Raw genomic sequence first — 20,723 nt, forward strand, 5'->3', positions numbered from 1 at the left:
AAAGGTCTTAAATTATTTTCTTCATTTTATTCTTCTCTATATACAGTAGTCTATGCTCTCACAATACAGTCTAGCCTACCAGATGAGTACACAACGAGTTTTTTCAGGGTAACAGCTTAAAATTTTTGTAACACAGAACTAAATATTACCAACTACCGATCCTAGACTTCAGCTCCTGGAAAACCTTTCCAGTTAAAAAAATTATGATATTTTTGCAAAGAAATTACTTCTTCAGATTTTCAATTCTAAACTGAAAAATTTGTACGGGGCTGGTTTGCTGATGGAAACCCAAATATTTTTGAAAAACTCTTCCATTAAGAGTTTATAACTTGATATATTTATTATGATTTGCCATTGTTCTAATGAGAATGAAGTGTGTTTTGACCAGCTTGAATAATGTCTTCAACTTTCATGTGAAGCAAACCCACACAAGTTTTTACTGATAATGGTTTCTTTTTACTAGGCTGTCTGTGTGTAGGGTTGTTTCCATCCTCTAGGAACATCTTCTCACAGGCTGCAAAACACCTATCATCAATGCAACATGTGTATTATTTTTTTCTAGTTTTTATCGCAAGTTCAAAGGTGGACTATCACAGTGACTAAAGCCAGTACAGCCTGCATTCAGATCTCACCTGCATGCCTGACCATTGCTGGAGGCCAGAAGAGCTATCTAAGATTATCATGAGTGAGACGTTATTGTTGGGTGCCTCACCTAAACACCTAATCAGGCCTGCTTCCAGAAGCTGGACATGGGACACTTTTAAAAATTACCGTCTTTTACAGAGTTTTAGCTAGATATCTAAAATCTAAGGGACTGAAAATCACTACTCAGTTATGAACATATATATGTGTATTCACCTATTGTATTCAACACGTGTGCATGTACATGCAACATGCATAAAGACAAAGAGATTTAAGCTGGAACATTGGTACTACACAGACTGTAAATGGTACCTTGCATAACAGGCCTGTAAACGTTACCATAACTCTATAATGGCTAACATTACTACTAATCTGCCATCATGCAGAAAAGCAGAATGCATCTGATGCCGCTATCCTACTCGAAAATGGCCACAAGTTCAGAGATAAATTAGTCTCTAGCTTTGCTAATTTCCTGGAAGTTGTTGCCCCCTTAAAGAGCCCATAAACATGCTTGAGAGACAACGTTTAAATAGGACAGCCTATACAATGGATTACTCTGCCAACTTTTTGTCGTCAGCAAAAACCACTAAGCTTCTCAGAGACAAGACGTAACCACCGGAGGAAGCATGTGCATTACTTCATACTTTAAAAATGCTGTATCTGCAACAATGAAGAAATTCCCACAGGACTTCTTTAGTGGACTGTGAATATTTGAAAAGTCTTATGGAGCAGGGGCAAACCCACAAAGTAGCAATGATTTTTAATCATATTAGATTACATCACCCTTAAGACAAAGTGGCAGGAGGGTAACAGTTGTATGTAAAACATGCCACGTACACTCCACACACATTGCATCCTAAAAACCTGCAGGATATTTAATAGAGCTGTATGGGATTAGCATGTTGGATTTATCATGTCCACGTGGATCATCCTCTCTGACCTTCCCTGCACACGTAGGGATTTATGAGAATACTTGGGCTGAGCTTGGCACTTCAATAAAATGGTACCAGTGCAAGGGGGACAATCACCATGTGTTCCCCTAGGAACACAGAGGGTAACCCTGGGCTGCCAATGAAACACTTCTCACATTTCTAATCCAGGTCAGCCATGGATTTAGGGGATTTAAAGTTTCTAGGAGAAATAATACACCTGCTGCCTCAGCACATTCCCTTTCTACTATCAGCTGTGTCCCCCACCTTCAGCATGCTCATAACATCATTTGTGCTCATGTGTAGCTACTCTCAGAACATGACAATTTCTAGCAAGCCTTTGAGGCCTTAAGAAATTGCTGGGGTTTGCTAGCAAACACTTTAAAGGCTCAGGCACTACTGCCTGTAACATAAACTTTACAGGTGGACTGAAAGCCAGTAGCCCCTTCTAGACTTAACATCAACCTGTTTAACATGCATCAAAGGCGAGACCTTCCCTTTTTTCAGAGCCCTGTACCCTGCACAAGATGTCAACCTGGGAGAGGGAAATTAAATACAATTTCCAAACCAGGGGCTGGGAAGTTCAGCTGAGGACCAAGCACAGGGCAGTGGAAAGTAGCTGTTGGCATGGGGTTAAGTATGTGCATGTGATAGGATTGTCTTGGAAGAATGAGACCGAAAACCAAGAGGAAACCAGCTGTTGCTTCCAATGAAGCAGTAAATACAATCTCCCTGTTGCATACAAGAAGCTGAGGTCTAATCCCATATTTAATGATTGGCATTTTACAAGATAAACAGGCAAGCAAATGTGTATCTTCAGCTTACAGAAGACAGACAACCTTATAGACAACACTAGACTGCCACTAATGCAAAAGAATTCATTATGGTATTACAACTTAAAGTTTCCAGGCTCTTCCAGTCAGCCTGATTCCCCTCTTGAGCTAAATCACCACCAGTTATTAGTGAGAGCCTGGAAGCCAGCAGAATTAAGCTGACACAAAGCAAGCGTGAAGGTGGAATCCAGTCATGAGTGCGTGTGATGGAACCAAACCCACGTCTGATCCTGGAAAAAGTGCAGGGGCAAGCTCAGGGAAAACATCATGAGACACAAGATATTTGGAATGGCAATTTTAGCTGCAGGAAACATGCTCAAGGTCTGAACGCAGGTCAGTTGCTTCACAAAATTGTTAACATCGTTCAGCTCCAAAATGGATGCCTTTCTCATCAGCCCTGGGGTATGCTGGCTCCATAGGACTGGCTGTAGACTTCTTGAAATTGCTGCCAGATAGTTTTTACATATTTCTCCTTTCTTATTAGGTTTTTTTTTAATGTTTTTTTTTAAGTACACATGCCTAATCAGTGGTTCAAGTTTGCAAACTGGATAATAAATAACAGATCCACTTTTGTTTGTCTTTGTTGCTAACCATAGCACATTCGTCCTAATATTAGGGAAAAAATGTATACATACCTCCTGATTCAAAGATACTGATTCACCCTTTAGAAGGTGAACAGAGATTAATTGATAGGCATGGTTAATCTAACATGTCACATGCACTGAGAAAAAAAGGGTACTCACAAGAAATTCCAGACAAGGTCAGACTTTCAACAGTAGACAAATAAGTTATGTAAATATGTTATCTGAGTACTTGCTCCATATGCCAAAAATGTTTAATATTCACAGATAATGAAACATGTTTGAATTAGAGCAGTTTTGTTGATTCTGGCAATAAATTTAAGAGCCACTGAAACAACAGAAAAGAATTTTTAAAATTAACCCATTTTACACAACCCTTAAAAGATTTTAAAAAAGCAATGCTGTTTAAAAAAAATGCAGTACTCCACAGATCCAATAGGAAAACTTACATGGCCATAAGAGACAAGATTTAAATAGCAAAGTGGAGATGCTAAAGCATTAAAGGAGGATAGAGGAGCATGAACATCCCACCTTAGCTCTGCCTCCTGCTCCTCCAGCCAAAAGAACACCAGATACACGTTTGGCATAAATCTGCAGTAACCTGATTGCTTACTGCACTTAGCAGTACAGAAACCCTCCTTTCAAGAACTAGTGCTGCCTTCCCAGCTTAGCAAGAAGAACAAAGATTCTGATTTGAAGTACCTGACTTACAAGACAGTGGCTTCTTTACTAGTCAGAGGGTACCACCACAAGTACAGACTGAGAAGAAAGACTGATCACTCCTATGATTTATCTGTGAGGTCCACAGAAGAAGAATGAAGACAGACCACCTTACATGGAAACCAGTTTGCCTCTAATATTCACATGCTCCTTATATATCAGCATTTAACAGTTGAAATCCAAGAGAGAATCACCGACAGTTACATTTTCTCTCCCTATGATGAACTGTGAAGTGCTTAATCAACACATGCGCCACACAAGTGGCAAACAAATCTCAACGTACGTCTCTGTTTAAAAAGCCCCTGAGACCACTTGGAGTTCAGTGCTCCTTCAGCTAGGTTCTACCTGTCTCCAGCACATTCCCTTCTACAGCCTTCCCTATGGTGCATAAACCATAAATAAGCCCATGGTTTTTCTTTGCCTAAGAGTCGGACTTTCCTCATGGGCTGTGTTGATGTTAGGATGAAAAGCTCTAAAGACTGTGCAGATAAAGACATTCCCTGTAGGGCTCAAACAACTTGGGTGGGATGTTTCACTAAAGCAGATATTTGAATGTATAGGAAAGGTATCTAAGATCAGCTCTAAGTTCTAAGCTCTAGAGGCAGTGGATAGAAGGTAGGACCTCCAAGAAGATGATTTTGCTGATCTGTTTTAGACACTTGAAGATTAAATGAGTTATCCTTATTAAAAAACCCTCCTGGGGGGTGAGGTGATGGTGGGGTATTTTAAGTTAGACAGAAGATGTCCTTTGTTTCCAAGACATTCTCAGAGTTCTCATTTCCCCAAAGAATGGTTTGTTGATACTTTTTATACTATCCAATATCTTGCACAAAACTGTAATGAGGTACTTTCAAAGTCAGGAGGGAAGTCCAACAAAAGATGCTTATTTCCACTCGGATACAGGAACAGGGGGGTAAACGCTTCTTCCGTCAAATGGGAGATAGAGTTTATACACACAGATACCATTGTTTTTAACTCTTCCTTTCTTGGTTTCTAAATTTACATTTAAACCACAAACCTTGTACATTATTTATAAAAGAGAAAGGACAGCTTATGAATCAGCATTTAAAAAAGGCACGTATGTTAAAAAAAATTAATCAATCAGCTCTTTCCCAAATTTCCTTCTTCATTGTTTTTTGGCAGGAACAACTTCACCAATGTGAAAATGCTGAAAGGATGTAATTCTTGTACTCTTTCAAACAGAAAATAAAATAAAATAAAATATTAGAATAAAACAAAATTTTGTAGACACTCTTCTTTTCTCATTCAGTAGTTCCTTCACAAGGGTATTCTCTGCCTGGGAAAATTACAAGAAGTTTAATGTATATTTTTTTCCATACCTCAGCAAAACTCCTTATTAGTGTGGTATTTACCAAACCTCCTGCTTCCTTCATGAATCTGATAAGAGCTAATGTATATAACCAATTCACTTCATAAAACTTCTTTCTTTATCTGAGATTCACTTTTATGAAAAGGCAAATGAGTCATCTCTTTCAAAACTGGATTCTCACATATCCAGCCAAGAAAATAGGAACTATAGGCAGTTCACAAAGTAGCAACACTTTCAGTTGAGCCAAAATATTAATCAGACTGCCACATTGCATTGACTGGTCATGAGTTTTGGAGGAAGAGATTGTTGGAAAATTTCGATAACTGAGCAATTTGACAAATTTCACTTCTTTAGTTTGGAATCTAATTGTGAGCAGGCCACAGGTAAACACATCAACTGCTGCCATGCTCTGATTCAATACATAGATCACAGTGCATTTTTGTCTATGCTTCAATGACCCTGATCTTTACAGCACCAGTCTTTTTTGAAAGACAGACTTATCTTTGTACATTCAAAATGTGCCTTCCATGAACATTCTCTTTATCTAGCTTTTTCAGAAAATTTCACTGCTTATATGAATACTAGAGGACTCTCATTATTAGAAGATTTAGACAAAACAAATTGAAAATCTCACAAAATTTGTCCAAATCTGGTTCCACCTAAAAATCCAAACTAGGAAGTCACATAAAACTTTTTGCCATGTTAAATAGCTTTGCTGTAGCCTGAAGGCAACATCCAGCAATGCATGAGAAGATTATTTTCAAGCACTGTAAATGCAATGAACTCTAACCAAGGCACAGCTTTTGTATAGTCATTCAGATGGTTCCTGTAAAGCAAATATGTCATGATTTTTTTTCCACTTTGGATTTATTTTAAGATCCTAACTCAGGAAAGAACTTAATTTTATAGCCAGGCACCCTTTCCTGTGTAACAATGAAATCTTAAATGAGAGCTAAGTTCCTCTTCACTGAAAGAGCTTCAGTTTATCATGCTGACATTAGGAAGATGTTTATGAGAGCTCTTTCTGAGCGTTGGGGTCCTGTTTCCCATGCCTAGCAGCAAATGTGCCACACTGGACCGCAGTGTATGCTCCTGCCTCCCCTCACAGCCATCCCAGGACAGGGTGGATGCATCAGTTTCTCCTACTACTTACAGGGCTTCTAGGCAAAGCCAGATTCCATCGCTATCACAGAGATGCTCTAGACCGGGGGTGGGGGAAACAACTCCAACTGCTTAAGCAAAATGTTTTGTAACAGTCATTTAAAGAAGCAATTAAAGCAAAGGAGGCAGGAAGGTCAGCAAGTTTCTGTACAATACACTCCCTGGAATGAATAATTTCCTCCAGAAATTTAGTTATGCCTTTAAACATGGTGCCAAAGTATGAGTATGTGAGCATGTGTATAGTAATCACTGAAATGAAGAGACTACAGGGGGGGATGACTAATACAAAGGGCTAAAATAAATCTTGCTGTAAGTCCAAAATGTTCCTATACAAACCTTGCACCAATGGTGGCAACCAGCAGCAGCATAAATTGCTGCTGGAAAAAAATTTCCTACATGAAGTACTGACAGCAAATATTTATATTTTCACATGCTGGGACTCTCTATATATATTTTCAGAGCCAAGACCTGAAACTCCAAAAGACAGAAACTAAACAATTTTAAATTGGCTGCCAACAAACAAGGGGTTTTCTACATAATGATGACAAAATATAGGTTTGCCCCTGTACATGGAGCGTGCAATAGTGAGCTTGACAATATCAACGTAGGCTTCAAGGAGCACTCATGCACTACCAGCACTTTAGAGAGCTCTGACCGTCCTCCTTTGCTTATGGTTTTAAACGTCAGGAGTGCAACAGCATCTTATTCTTATACTGGAGATAGCAACGTACAAATAATAAGCAGAAATTACATTTAAGGTTTTAAAATTGCAAAGATTTGTTTTTCATTATCCAAGTGAAGAAAAACCTCAAGCAGCCTGGGACCTTTCAGGGAAGAAGACAACAAGCTTTAACTCTTCCCCTTAATGTCTTCCTGCTCCTTACAGACATTACTGTGCAAATGCCAGGAAGAAAAATGACATGAGTGCTACACAAAACTGGCCTTAAAAATGTAACCTGTCATCAGCCAGGAAAGACTTGTGGCTCTGGGACTGACTCCATTTTACTTTTTCTGTTTCAATGTTCACAGGAAGAGAATAATGTTTATTTCAACGGCTTTCCTTACTGAACATGACAAGCTTTTCTACAGCCCCATGCTCAGGCAGCCATTAACTTAAAAAGCAATTAGGAAAAGGAATTCTCTTCAACTCCATCATGCTGTTTGTTCATTTCCAATTCAGCTTTTCTTTATTTTTCAGATCTTACCAATACCCAGCTTTCGTAAAGGCACAATTCAGGTCTCACCCACTCAGACAGAAGAAAGGAGAAGCATGAAGTGAATATGTCAAGCATAACAGGACAACTGGAGGACTTCTGTTTGTCCTTCCAACACAAGGACTTTTTATTTTGCTCCACAACCAAAAAGTGATGGGAACGCCAGACCAGGAACTAGGGGCTTGAGCTAACTGTCACACTCAAGGTTAATGGTTCAAAAGACTGAGGTTTAACCCACTTTTTGCTCTCTGGAGATAATTCTAAAAGTCTAAGCTTAGATATCTCGGGAAACTCAGGGAGACTAGATGGCTTTTGTATGTCAGTGGAGACTGACAAGTGTGTCTCTAGAGCTGTCTCTATGCCTGTCTCTCTCTCCATGGATTACTAGAGCAGGAGAACATAGTAATTTAAAATAATAATAATAAAATAAAATAATTTAAAAATATTCTATTACTAGCAATTACTAAAATAGTAATTACTACACTTAGATATCAAAAGTTACATGCAGGGAGGGAGTTTCTCATCAGAAAATTGAGGACAGTATTTATTTCCTTCTCCCTTTCTTCCAAATTCCCCTTTATTTCATTGCCTAGCCTGCAAACTCTTTGAAGAGACTGTCTTGCCACGCGTGCATCACTTTCCAACAAGATTCTTATCTCAGCAATGATAACAATATAGTTCTTTTTATCCTCAGTATTGATTCACCTAAACAGGCTCTTAAAAAAAAAATAAAATCAATGCTTGCTGGCCTGCATTATGCATATGCAACAGAAAAAGCAATAGCTCCTTCCAAAAACCCACAAGCGCACACAGCACTTGCTCTGGGTTAACACTGTGCATCTTTGATTCTGGTGACAATTGTCTGACTGGAGTCTAAACAACTTGGCAGCCCTGCAGAGCTTGGTCCCTCCAGAGGAGCTGTGAGGATCGTCCGCTTGCACTGCAGTTGGCTTCCAGTTTAAACAGACAAACTTGGTTCTCCAACTCTTAGTCCCTCATTCCTCATAATTGTGTTTACCTTCGCTGGAAATAAAATAAATAGGAAGGCAACAATCTGATCCAGTTCCATAAAGCCAGCATCAGAGTAATCCTGGACACATTGCTAATTTATCAACAGCTTCAGGAAATACCCTGGTTAATTTGGTAGGAACTCCCATTGAGAAAATCTTTTTGGATGCCCCGGAAAGCAGCTCCTTGGCTGGCAAGTCAAGTAGCGCTCCCCTTGCCCTCCAAATTAGCTGGATACCCAAAGGAAATTACTAATCTTTCAGTTCAAAACCAAAACACACACAAGTATAATGAGCACTCTTTTCCTTTGTGGAAGAATAGATAATCAATGGCTTGAAGAGTGGAGAATATACATTTCTGTTAATATTAACTCTACTGTACTCTGTTTGGGTGAAGCTCTTCTGTGTCATCACCTATAGTGTTCCTATCACAACACTTAGGAACAAGCTGAGGTATTTCATTTATTATGTTTTTAACCTGGCTTATAACCTCTGTCAGAAAGCAAATACAAAAATACATAAAAAGAAACAAATACTAATTTGTCTTAGCTGCTTCCAAAATATCATTTACCACTGCAAAATCTGGCTACCAACCACGTAAAATCAATGTCAATGGTGAAATTCCCTAGTTAAAATTACTTGTAAAATTTCTGCCATTACCTTCTGGTTTAAAATTTCTGATACAAAGGAAGTTCACTTTTTTTTTCTAGTTTTCTTTCAATTATCCATTTTCTTTCACTTTTGTCTTTTACTGTTGACTTGTTTCCTTTATGTATTAGGGGTTTTGTTGGGGGAAGTGCTGTAGAAACTCCCAAGACCCCTTGAAGAGCATCTGAACATCTCCAAGGCAGAACTCCAAATGTCAAAACATCTCTGTGACCTAAATTTCTCTGGAAGAAAATCTTAAAGCTGTTTCTGCAATCAAGCCAAAAGCTGAGAGCAACGGGAACAGAGGAAGCATGAGGGCTGTCATTTCCTCTAAGAGCAGCAAGATAATAATTCCTATTAACACCTCCCAGAGATACAGACCGTTCCAGTGGGCCATATGTGACTCTCTTCCTTTTATTATTTTTTGTGCCTGAAAGACTAGATCAGTCAACACCATATGAAGGAATTAGCTCCTGGCACTATCTTGTGTGTTATAGGTGTATTTGAGACACAAACTCTAGTACTTTTACTATGCATTTTCACCCATAAATTTCACTGCTGTACTGTATATCACAGAGGAGGCAAAAGAATTACTAGCTTTAAAAAAACCAAAAACCATGATGTAATCAAATCCCAAATGCTGTATCAACAGTTTCAGTTACAGATAAATGACAATTCCTAATCCTCTGTATTAGTGACAGCTATTCTGAAAGGTCTGGCAACACTGACACCTAGAACGACCGGATTATAGGTATAAAGGTATAATTACAGAAACACCTGCACTGTCTGAAAGGATACTATCACCTTTTCTGCAGTCTAGATTCTGGGAAGTTCAAAATAAGCAAAAGCTTGAAATATTTAATGACTACGCTTACAAAAATGCTCTTGAAAAACAGCTGTTCTAACCCATTTTCCAAAGTTCATTCCAATCTGCTGCTTTTAGGGTTTTTTTGTTTGTTTGTTTAAGTGTATTTGGTCTGTGAAAAGATGAAAAGCTCCATGATTTTAGTGCCCTTTGCAGTCAATAAAAACTCAGTGGGAGAGAGGTAGGAGGAAAGAGAGTAGGATGCTTTTCCTGTTGCAATAGTAAAGACTTGGGAGACATGGGTTCAGTGCCTGGCTCTGACACAAATTTCCTGTGTGACCTCAGGCAAACCATTTGGTGTTTCAATTATTTATCTGTAAAGCAAGAATAACCACTATCCCAGACAGGCTTTGCTTGGATAACATTTATTAACATGTCAGAGGTGCTCAAAAAGTCATGTATTAAGAGTCCTACTGATCATATACCCAAAACTGGTGGTTGAAATGACCCAGGATATGCCAGTGTATCATGCAGACATCTCTCATAAAAGCATACTTGCTTACTACCACTCTTCAGCCTGCAATGCAAATAGGTCTCATGACAGCGATTTGAAATTTCTACAAAGACAAACCGCAAAGCAGAAGAAAGATTTCAAAAAATGTTGGGGGAGATGCCACCTGTTGTTGGGGAAAAGGGATACAAACCCTGCAAGTATTTATTAGCACAGTGCCCAAGACCACACTACGCAGATGGATCTCCTTTAGATAAGCCATCAGAGGTACAACAGCAATGAAAAAGGAGTTAAGTGCAAGACTCAAGGATTTTGCCTTGTTTTTCTAATGGCTATTCAAAACCATATAGTCCATCATGTCCTTGCCAGTGTAACTTAGGGTGTTGTGTAGAAATGATGACAAACTATGACTGGAAATTAGCCCTTGTCCACCTGGTGGGTAGTGCACACCTCAACTAATTCAAGTGTGCAAAACAGGCATCTCTTTGCCCAGACTTCCGTAAGAGTCCAAAGAGTCCACGCAGAGAAACACGCAAGGCCTAGAAGGAATTCATCACACCCCAAGTGAGATGGGCTGAGTTTTCTGTTCCTCTCTCCTGGCTATATAGGAATATATAGGATGACTGACTTTAGAGAAGACACCAACATTTGGCCAGAAAAAATCTCTTAAAGAGACTCCCACCTCTTTACTGCTGCACAGAGACACACACTCTCTCCCATGGCACATAGAGACCAGGGAAGGGAAAGGAAATGGGTCACAATCCTTTGACAGGCAATGTGTTGAAGGGAAGGTGATCTTTGGCCTATAAGGCTGGACTAAATAAAACATTAAAATGCAATACCATGGAAAATGAGACATAGGCTGGAGAATTAAGTCAGTCTAGTTGGAGAATTGACTCAGTCTATACAATACTGGTACCTCATATAATATCCCAAATCTGTTTCCTCAGGGATTCTCTTTAGTGCCCATCTGTAAGCCATATACACATTTATCTCATATATTTCAACAGTACAAATCTTGGAAACCTGCTTAGAAACATCTTATTGGATCTGTATTTATACAGATTCAGTGACACAGTTACCTACGCATGAGGGATGGCAACACTTTTCAGCCAAAAGGCTAGAAAAGTAGCTAACAACAAAGAAAGTAAAATACTTCTTTTCAAGTAGCCCAAAGAGCTGGTTCGATCTCACAAAGACAGATTACTCTGAATTTCAGCAATAAATTTACCTCAGTAGTGAGGTTTCCCTCTCTTGGCCACCACAGTATCAATGACGGTATTTTAGTGGTTTAACAAAAGCTTTGAAAGTAATAAATAAATATTAGAAATGAAATCTAAGAATGTGTCTCCTTTACTACAATTTATTTTGATTTTCTTTGTAGTTGACACAAAATCACTTTTTGAAAAACACTGTGTTGAAAGAATAAATTTCTCTGTTACTTACATTTGTTAAAAGAACACTCAAAAAGAGCAAATTGTAACATGGACTATAGAAAAATAGATACTGATAATGTATTCAGACCTAGCTAGCATTTTTGCAGATAACCACAGAAAAATACAGGGAACGTGAGTCAGCTTGGTAACACACCCTGCTGATATTACATACACTATTTAATCAGGCCGGACTCTGGTTAAGACTCAATCCTCTTTGGAGGTGTGACTCCGGGAAGTGATCTCCACATTTCTTTCAGGATTAGCCTGACCTAGTTTTACATTGCATTGTAGGAACCAGGAACACACAACCAGCTGCTTGGCCTAGGTGAGGGACAGCAGTCAACAGCTGGAGGGGCTCAGCTGCTTATGATGATCTGGCCACAGATACAAAGAACCTTTTATTGTCTAAAAAAGCAACTGATTCATCTAGTTCTGCTGAACTTTTTTATTTCAATCATTGATAGCTCTCAGTGCCTCTCTGGGCTCAGAACACAGAGTAATGTACTCACCATCATCTGCTGAACATGAAATATTTCAGCTCCAGTGGCCGAGAGGCGGTTTGGAAATGATATGTCAAGAAAAGCTCCAGGAAGAGTGCTTGGTCCAGCATTGTAAACCTGTAAGAAAAAGATGCAAATAAATATATAAAAAATAAATAAAAATAAAATAACATATATGACTGCTCATAAATGGGAAACTCTGTAGAACCAGAGCTGGGAGTATAGGTAAATTTGAAAAAATTAAAATACTACGGAAGTTTTCCAATGTCTTCAGACTAAGGCTTTTTCTGTAAGTACCAGGATAAAGTCAAAGGTTTAGCTTATCTAAGAGTCTTTAGGCACATAATCATGGATCAGGCAAGAAGCAGTTTTGCAGGATAATTACCTGTCATCAGTACAAATAGCATGAGGCTTGTACCTTATATCCAGAGACGCTGGTAGTACTCTTTGAGTGTTTTGGTAACTGTCTCAGTTAACATTCTCATTTCCATCTGGTAACCACTGCATTATATTCTGCACATGTTTTCCTTATGTAGCAGAAGCCAAAGTAATGATGATTGTGACTACTGGACTGCGGGTTTGTTGAGTGAGGTGCCAGAAAACGCATGTGAACAACTTCCATTCAAGTTCTGGGGTTTCCAGTTAAATGAAACTCTTAGTGGAAAACACTGGCTTTCTATCAAACCCCCCACAAATTTTCAACAAAAACTCAAAGAATTTCCAGTTCACCACTGAAATGTATCCAGTGAAAATTCCCAAATTTGTGGTTTTTTGCTGAAAAGAAACAATCCATGGAACAATTTCAATGAAAATACCTTTTCATGTCTATCTACATTTTTTTTTTATTAGGAAAAATATTTCCTGGTTATTTCTAACACCACATATATAAGTGCATACAGTAAAAACACTAAACCCATCAGAATATTTATCCACTCTGAGACAGTACTGTCAAAAGATGTAGCAATCAGTTGTTAATTGAGTAAAGTACAAATATTAAACCCAACAGGTTTTCATTCTTCAAACACTGTTTATATTTGAAGAAATGCCTGACTGATAAAGAAAATCGGTTCACAATGCCAAATCCTTACAAAAACCCTGAGGCTCCAGGCAGGGGGAGAAATCCCACTACAACGGAGCATGATAAATGCTGCACGAAATACAAACATAATGTTTCATGTTAGACATTTAAAAAAACCTGATTATCTCACTGAGATCAGATAGGAGTTAATGCAGAAAAGACATTTTCACTGCACGTATTGTTACCTCAAAAAAATGATGCACAGATCTGTCTCCTTATTAACATTGGACACGGTATAGATTTTCACATATGAAAACCACTATGAAGCCCCATATTTTTGTAAATCATCTCTTTTTCTTGGTTAAGAAACTATTACTTTTCTCCATCTGGAGAAGTTTAATAAATGGCAGGCAAATCATTAAAAACAATTATGCAAACAGTGATACAAACCATGCTTTGCCCATTACGAAATTCTACCCTTTCTCTCTGACATCAAGTTATGAGGTTTACTATGTTACTGGAGAGCAGATCTGTGACTTGTTACAGTATAATTTTCTACTCCTATATGTAAAAAAAGTTATTAACGTTGCAACTTGTAAGTGTGTGCATGAGAGACAAGAGGATGGGGCAGGACAAATGGTGTCTCTGCCAATATATAGATTCTCTCTCCCTTACCTGTTATCACTTTGTTTTATTGAAAATATTCATCTAGTTAAAGCATCAGTACATCTGTTCTTTATCTGTTTTTAACCAATGACTGGCTTTGAGGGGGAGGGAGGGGGGAAGACCTATAAACCCTCAAGACAGAAATCAGAATCAGAAGAATTAATAGCCTGGTTCACAAAAGCTTTAATGTCCTGAAACCCTGCTTTCACTCCTTTTCAGTAAATAGCTAAGGGCACTGCATGACAGTGGGGGCTTAATTGCTCTGGACCTCAGTCTGTCCACGGAGGCAGACATGTGTTATTCATTATGAGCTGAGTGGCATTCATGCCTAGGAGAACAGAAAGGGGAAAACAGGGGAAAGACTATTTTTCAGAATAAATGATTCCCCTACCTTTGCATGATTTATCATTCCCTAGTTCCATCTAGCGGTCAAAAAGGACTGGAAGTGCTTGTAATAGATACAGTCACGGCAATGAGACAAGTTCATTTTGGCTGCATCACAAGAGTTTGTTACAAGAAATCTTCCATATGTTTTGCCACATCAGGAATCCATCTAACTGCCATGTGAAGTGTAATCTATAGATAATACTTGAATAACACTGAAATGCTATAAGACCTTTCATCAAACCTTCTCACACCTGTCTTGTTAGTGTTACAGTTTCTTCCCTATGCTGTACTCTTATCAGTAGTGCTATAAACATTTTCATACTGGGGGCATTTAGCAAGTCTGAATCCCTGGCACAGGTATGTGATTGTTCTCATGGATAAAGGCTTACCCACTCCTCTGCTCAGTGACCATGCCACTAAAAAGAGCTACTTCTCCCTTTTGAACCCGTGACTGTATCCCAGATATGGCACTTGAGTAACTAGAGCTCTTTACTCAGCATGTGATGAAAGGTAAAAGAAAACAAATGGTAGCAGCTTCATGCCTGTAGAAGCAAGATGCCCTATTGGCAATTCTTGTTATAATATATTCAGATAAGGAAATATACCAACCCTGCACACTGTAAATATGGCATCCAATCAAGAATGCATTGCACAGCATACTGTGATTCAGAGACATGCACCAAAGCCCACACCACACTCAGAATAAAAGAGATAGATAGATACAAAGCCAGAATGTGCTGTCAAGCAGGAAAGCTGTGAAAATAAGTATGAGTTTTACCTGCAGCGTGAAGTTGAGAGATTGGAAAAGGCATTCGTGGTTTTCCAACTGAACGAAGTTGGATGTTTCCACAGAATCACCGTAGAAAAATGAAGTAGGGAAGACTTCTCTGAAAGATCAAGAAACAGATTTAGTAAGCTGCGTTTGTCACCAAACTGAAACATATTTATGGCAAGCTGAGCTGCACCCCTTGCTTTTGGGTCATGTGAAATTCTATGGAACCATTTTACATTAATTTGTGATTTGATTTCCTCTTGACAACACTAGGCTACAAAAGCAGCATCTCAGCTGACCCAGGTTAACATCCCATCATTGAAGCAGACTTCTTTTGATTACTTATCTCTTTTTCTCCTTTCCTATCACAAAACCTCTTCTCCAGGGCCGCCTGCCATGGACGATTTGTGTAACACAGGAAATCATTGCACTACCAAGTTAACCTGAAGGAACAGTTACTAATAGGAATACTTTCAGCTACATATTCACTAAAGTAACATTTCAGTTTTATCTACCATTTACCGAGCATCGCAAGAATAAACACTTCATTAATTATCTAAGCTTCACTACCTTTATGATTAGCAGATGATTAAAGGGAAGGGTAGAGGGGGATATAACTTGCTTTCAACTACAGTGGCACAGGCCAAGTCTTCTCAGCTACTCTTATCATCTTATTACAAAGTAAAACGCAGGAGGGTTTTATCAGAAAAGACTTGGAAGCACAACACAGTACCTGGAAATCCTGCAGGACTAGGAGTGCTTTAAGCATCCTTTGTGCCTCCCTCTAATGTCAGGCTGCTCCACTGGCTGGAAAGGGTCCTGGTGTAATTTCAGACAAACCTTAGTAAGGGACTGCCTAAAACTCTGCTTCCTTCTCAGCCTGTCCTTTTGGATCAGAGTTTTTTGAGACAGGATTTTAAGCCTGTTTAGGTACATTTCCTTTTTTCCTGCCTGCCTCCTATGCCAGGGATTGCTAGGGGAAACAGCAAGACGCAGATTTACCCCTCCCATTTATGGAGTTGTGCCAGAAGGCTCCTCCCAAACATGGTACAAGCCCTTCTGGGCTATTTATGACCAAGGATGAAGTTTGCTCTCGTAGACTCAAATGCAGGATTGCTAATGAAAATAAACTTAGAAAAAAAAAACACTGTCCAAAAAAGAGTATTACTAATATTACCATGCCTGGGAATGTTGTGCCCTCCAATAAACCCAACTTTTCCCTGGTAGTTGGACATTTATCTGAACTTTAATTAACTAAGCCTTGTCTAAGAGAAAGAAAAAAATAATCCACACAGTCAGTTGGGTGGGGCTTATAAATTCAGAGATTCAGGCATGCAGTATTCTGTAGGTGAAAAACAGACCTAAAGACAGATGAAGGCATTCGTATCTGTAAAGCTGTACAAAAATCAATCTGTATCAAAGCATCAAGAAGCAAGGGATACAGAGTTAAATTTGCATAATCTGTAACAATGAAAGCATTCAAAAATTTCCAGAACAGGCTGCTGAGACTGTACTCTCAATATAGATTTCTGTCCTTGCTAGTCATCTTGTGAGGTCTGACAGTGCTCTTGACTTCTCCGAGCAGGCTCAGGCATATCTTCTACCCATTCTGACTGTTGTGGCAGTAATTAAGGGATTTTATTTCTATGCAACAAGAGAATAAATCAACTTCATGTCGCAAAACCCAGACTAGGCCATGAATCTGAGTTTACCCAGCTTTTCAGCCAAATCACATGTCAGTGCAGGTAACTTTGTTCCTACATGTTTAGCACACTGGTCAAGAGAACCTTTTGCTATTGATGCCAACCTGCACTGGTCATTTAGACAATACGTATTCCCAGGAGGTTGCCATAAATGGTGACTAAGACACTGACCTCTTGGGGACACTGCTGCTAATTTTTGCTTCCCCAGTTTAGGAATGAATGTCAACTTTCTCAGACTACATGGACGCTAATTCACCTCCAGTGACCAGGTCCCCCAGTTTCAACTCGAGCATTGTTTGTGCTAGAGGACAGTCTGACTGTTGGGACTGACCCCAAATCTTTCATTCTAGACTTAAGATTATAATGCAGAAGTGCAAGGGAAGACCCCTGAATACAAAGGCAGGAACTCGCACATCTGCAGCCCTGGGGAGAGGACAATAGCTATGTGTTATAGAAGTATTTCAGTCAAAGGGTGAGTGATTTTCCTTGGTTCGTATTCGGATGCCTCACAGACTAGGGAGCAGAGGGAGTGGGAAAATGAACAGAAGCAGAAGCAAATTCTGATTGTGAAATTAAACAGAAAGGCAAACAGCTAGACTCCACCAAGCTCCTTTAAATCCCAGAACATTTGACCCTAACCTTTGGCCTGATGATTCTCAACCACATCCTTAAAGACATGCCCTAAGGAATAAGGTGTGATTTACTTGCTCTCTTTTTATTTTATTTTAAGGTCCACCATATGTACAGAATCACATGAATTCAAACATGATCACTAAAATACCTGCTATAAGTGTTAACTAGAAAGGAGTGAGAAAGAGGTACAGCGTTGGAATGAAAGGCATGACAAATAGAATTCCCAGATAATGACTGAGGTTGTCTGTATTTCCAGAGTCTGGGAAACAAGGAAAAAGCAACAGTCTGGCCACATGTAAACAAAGAGAAGAATTCAGTTTTTCACTGGAAGAGACTCAGATGTTATTGTTAGGATTATTATTATTTTTGTTGTTTTCATTTGGTGACTGGTACTTACCCATTGATAGATGTGTCCACTTCATGCATCAGGGGCACCGACAGGGTTAGAGTATTATCATGCAGAGATTCAGTGCGTTCTAGGTTTCCACTGTGCCAGAAAGGAAAAATAAATATGCTGTAAATCGACAGTCTTTGCAATATATCACACAGTTTCAAAGCTACCATCTCTCTGCCTTGTACTCCGAGGCTCTCCGTTTGGGTGATGTCAGCTGTCCTTAAGAAGCCTGTTAAAGATTAAGAGTTACATTTGTTCATCCCACCTTGGAGAGGGCACACACATAAAACATGTTCTGCAGCTGTGCAGCGCAGAACGACAGCAGCCATCATAGTGGAGAGAAACAAGGACATCGAGACTCCAATGCAAGGGTCCATTTTCTCCCAGCCTGACTGTATGTCAGCTTGGGAGGGATACACGCAGCCCATGGAGAGCCTTGACTCAGTAAATGAAACTGTGCTTTCATTGTACCTGCACTGTACCACAGCACCAATGTGGTGCCAATACAAGCAGTTTTTTGGGTGAGACAATCGTACAGAACTGGTTGTAACCTCTCAGCAGTTCCATGCCCTCTGCCTGTCTTCAGTTGCCAAAATGAAAGCACTTCTACTTTACATTTTCAAAGGCATTTGCCTCAACTGGTCAAAAGCAGAAGGAGGAAAGAGAAAACTAAGAAATCATCTCTCATTTGAGTCAGTTTATTTCAGTGTGAACACTTATGTATGAAGTCTGGGAAAGGTACCCAAAGTGCATGTCCAACACGCAAACTTGTATTTATTCTAATTATGATGGTGAGTCTGCTAGTCTGCTTGGTGCGTGACAACTCGGAAGAACACTCTTGAAAGATGTTACCTATATTTCCCATTTCGTTAGCAGAGACTCTGGAATCACTTTTGCCTTGCAGTTCATTAGATTTACTCACAAATCAAACTAGCAAAACAAAAGGGATGATCCTATTTATTTAAGGACAGTATCACTGAGGCAAGAGCAGGCAGTAACATCCCAAGTGATACCATGCAGATGATAAATTGCTCAGATTACAAAACCAGACTGTTCTAGCTATATACATGCATAGGGACAGCTCAACGTTCTGCAACTGACACATTGGCCGTGTCTGCTAATAAACCTGTGGCCCAGATGGAAAAACCCACAAATTTTCAGTCTCGGGAAAAAAAAACATTTAATAAAAGCTTTTCCTCTGAATAGGCTCAAAGAAGAGTCCAAAACAGAGACATTTCTCAGCCAACACAAATACCGAGATACCATGGTGGCAAGCAGAATATGCAAGTAGAATTCCATACAGGGTTCATGGGTATGTGCTTATCTGTTTCAAATGGAGCAAAGGTACTGTCAGAAAAGGAGAATGTAGCTCTAGAAAAATAGTACACACCAGGAAGCACAGAAGAGGGTTTGTTGTTGTTTTAAAAAAAACAAAAAGAGAAAATGTAATATAATGTTTAGTCCTTTCTCCAGTTTCTCCCTCCCACTACTGAACCAGTCTCTTGTTACATTTGCTACTGCCAAATTTGCAGCTTCAAGGGACAGGCTTAAGTGTCCACTTGAAGGGCAATACTTACCTTCCCATGACAGCATGGCATAGCTTCTCTGAGTCCAGACATTTCTGCCAGACTAGCTCCAGTTTTGTGTGGAAACAATGTCCCCACTCATTGCAGTCTGGCCACAGCACAGACGCTTCCTCTCCATTTCCTTATCACTGACTATATCCCAGGGCTCCCTGCAACTCTTGTGGTAGAAATATTTTATTACACTTATTTGACAGTGAGGGAATTGAACCATTTTCCCAAAGTCACAGAAAAAATGAGGGTAATCAGCACTGGGACCTGCACTGTTGTATTTGGAAGTTCAGCTGAATCCTTCAAAACACAATTGTCTTCCCACTCATCCTTTGGAAACGACAAACTTTCTCTTAACCCCTCTGAGCATTCATACTATGTGTACAAACCACTATTTATTTCTTTGCTCCATCTAAAGGCACTGACTAACCCATCTCATTGGTAAGGCACAGAAATCTGAGGAGTGAGGTTACAGAGGAAAGCCCTGTGCTATCCAAGGCAGGGAAATGAGTGGTACAATCTGGAAAACACTGGCTGGGCAAATTTAAAGCAGTGGTGACCCATCTTTGCACCAGCTGGCATTCACCTAGCAGATATTGATGCGTCTCCCTGACCTAGAAGCATCACAGGGTCATCTGAACACATGATGAACTTCTCCTCACGGAGAATAAAACTTCTCTAATGTGCAAAACATAATCTTGCCCCTCTGATGCGTGATCTCACTTTCAGTGTTTCATACCAGCCCCACATGCTGCAGGATCTTGTTCCCACCTACAGCTGTTACTGCAGGGGAGGACCACGCCTTATGAGAGCAGTCACTCAGCAACTGCTACATCTCATCTCTCATCTCCAGCTGGTCGGTGAGGTGTCATCAAATTGGAGAGGAGACTTCAGGCTGGAGATCCTGATTTTGACACAGAAGGGCATGAAGTTGGTCCACTCACGCAGTAAGTGGAAGCAGGAACCAATCACACGCTCAGCACGTCAGAACAGCAGTTCATGGTGCGGGTTAATGCAGCTGTACTCCTGTCAGCACACACCCGGACAGTGCCTGTGACTGAATCACCCACGGAGTCTGCTTCTTTGTGGCACATCATCTTCGGAAGCACAGAGCATGTGTGTTACCTTTTATTTCGCGTGAGACAAAATCCCTATGGCATGCATACTTGGTATCACACTACTTCAATGCCTGCTCCAAGTGCCCTTGGGGAAGTACCCTATTCAGCTGTTTCACTCAGTCTGTCATAGCTTGATGAAGA

The 20,723-nt window shown here is 39.7% G+C and overlaps 1 protein-coding gene across 1 annotated transcript in view; it reads right to left on the reverse strand.

Moving 5' to 3' along the window:
• ITGA9 (integrin subunit alpha 9) overlaps nt 1–20,723 on the reverse strand; it is a 232,582-nt gene that overhangs the window by 36,212 nt on the left and 175,647 nt on the right. Inside the window, exons 21-23 of the mRNA XM_063325548.1 lie at nt 17,894–17,983; nt 15,167–15,275; nt 12,327–12,434 (exon numbers count right to left, since the gene is read on the reverse strand). Of these exons, the coding sequence (XP_063181618.1) occupies nt 12,327–12,434; nt 15,167–15,275; nt 17,894–17,983 (307 nt within the window). The remainder of the gene's footprint in view (nt 1–12,326; nt 12,435–15,166; nt 15,276–17,893; nt 17,984–20,723) is intronic.

The sequence above is a fragment of the Chroicocephalus ridibundus genome, chromosome 2 (genome assembly GCF_963924245.1).
Source record: "Chroicocephalus ridibundus chromosome 2, bChrRid1.1, whole genome shotgun sequence".
In the NCBI taxonomy this organism is placed as follows: Eukaryota; Metazoa; Chordata; class Aves; order Charadriiformes; family Laridae; genus Chroicocephalus; species Chroicocephalus ridibundus.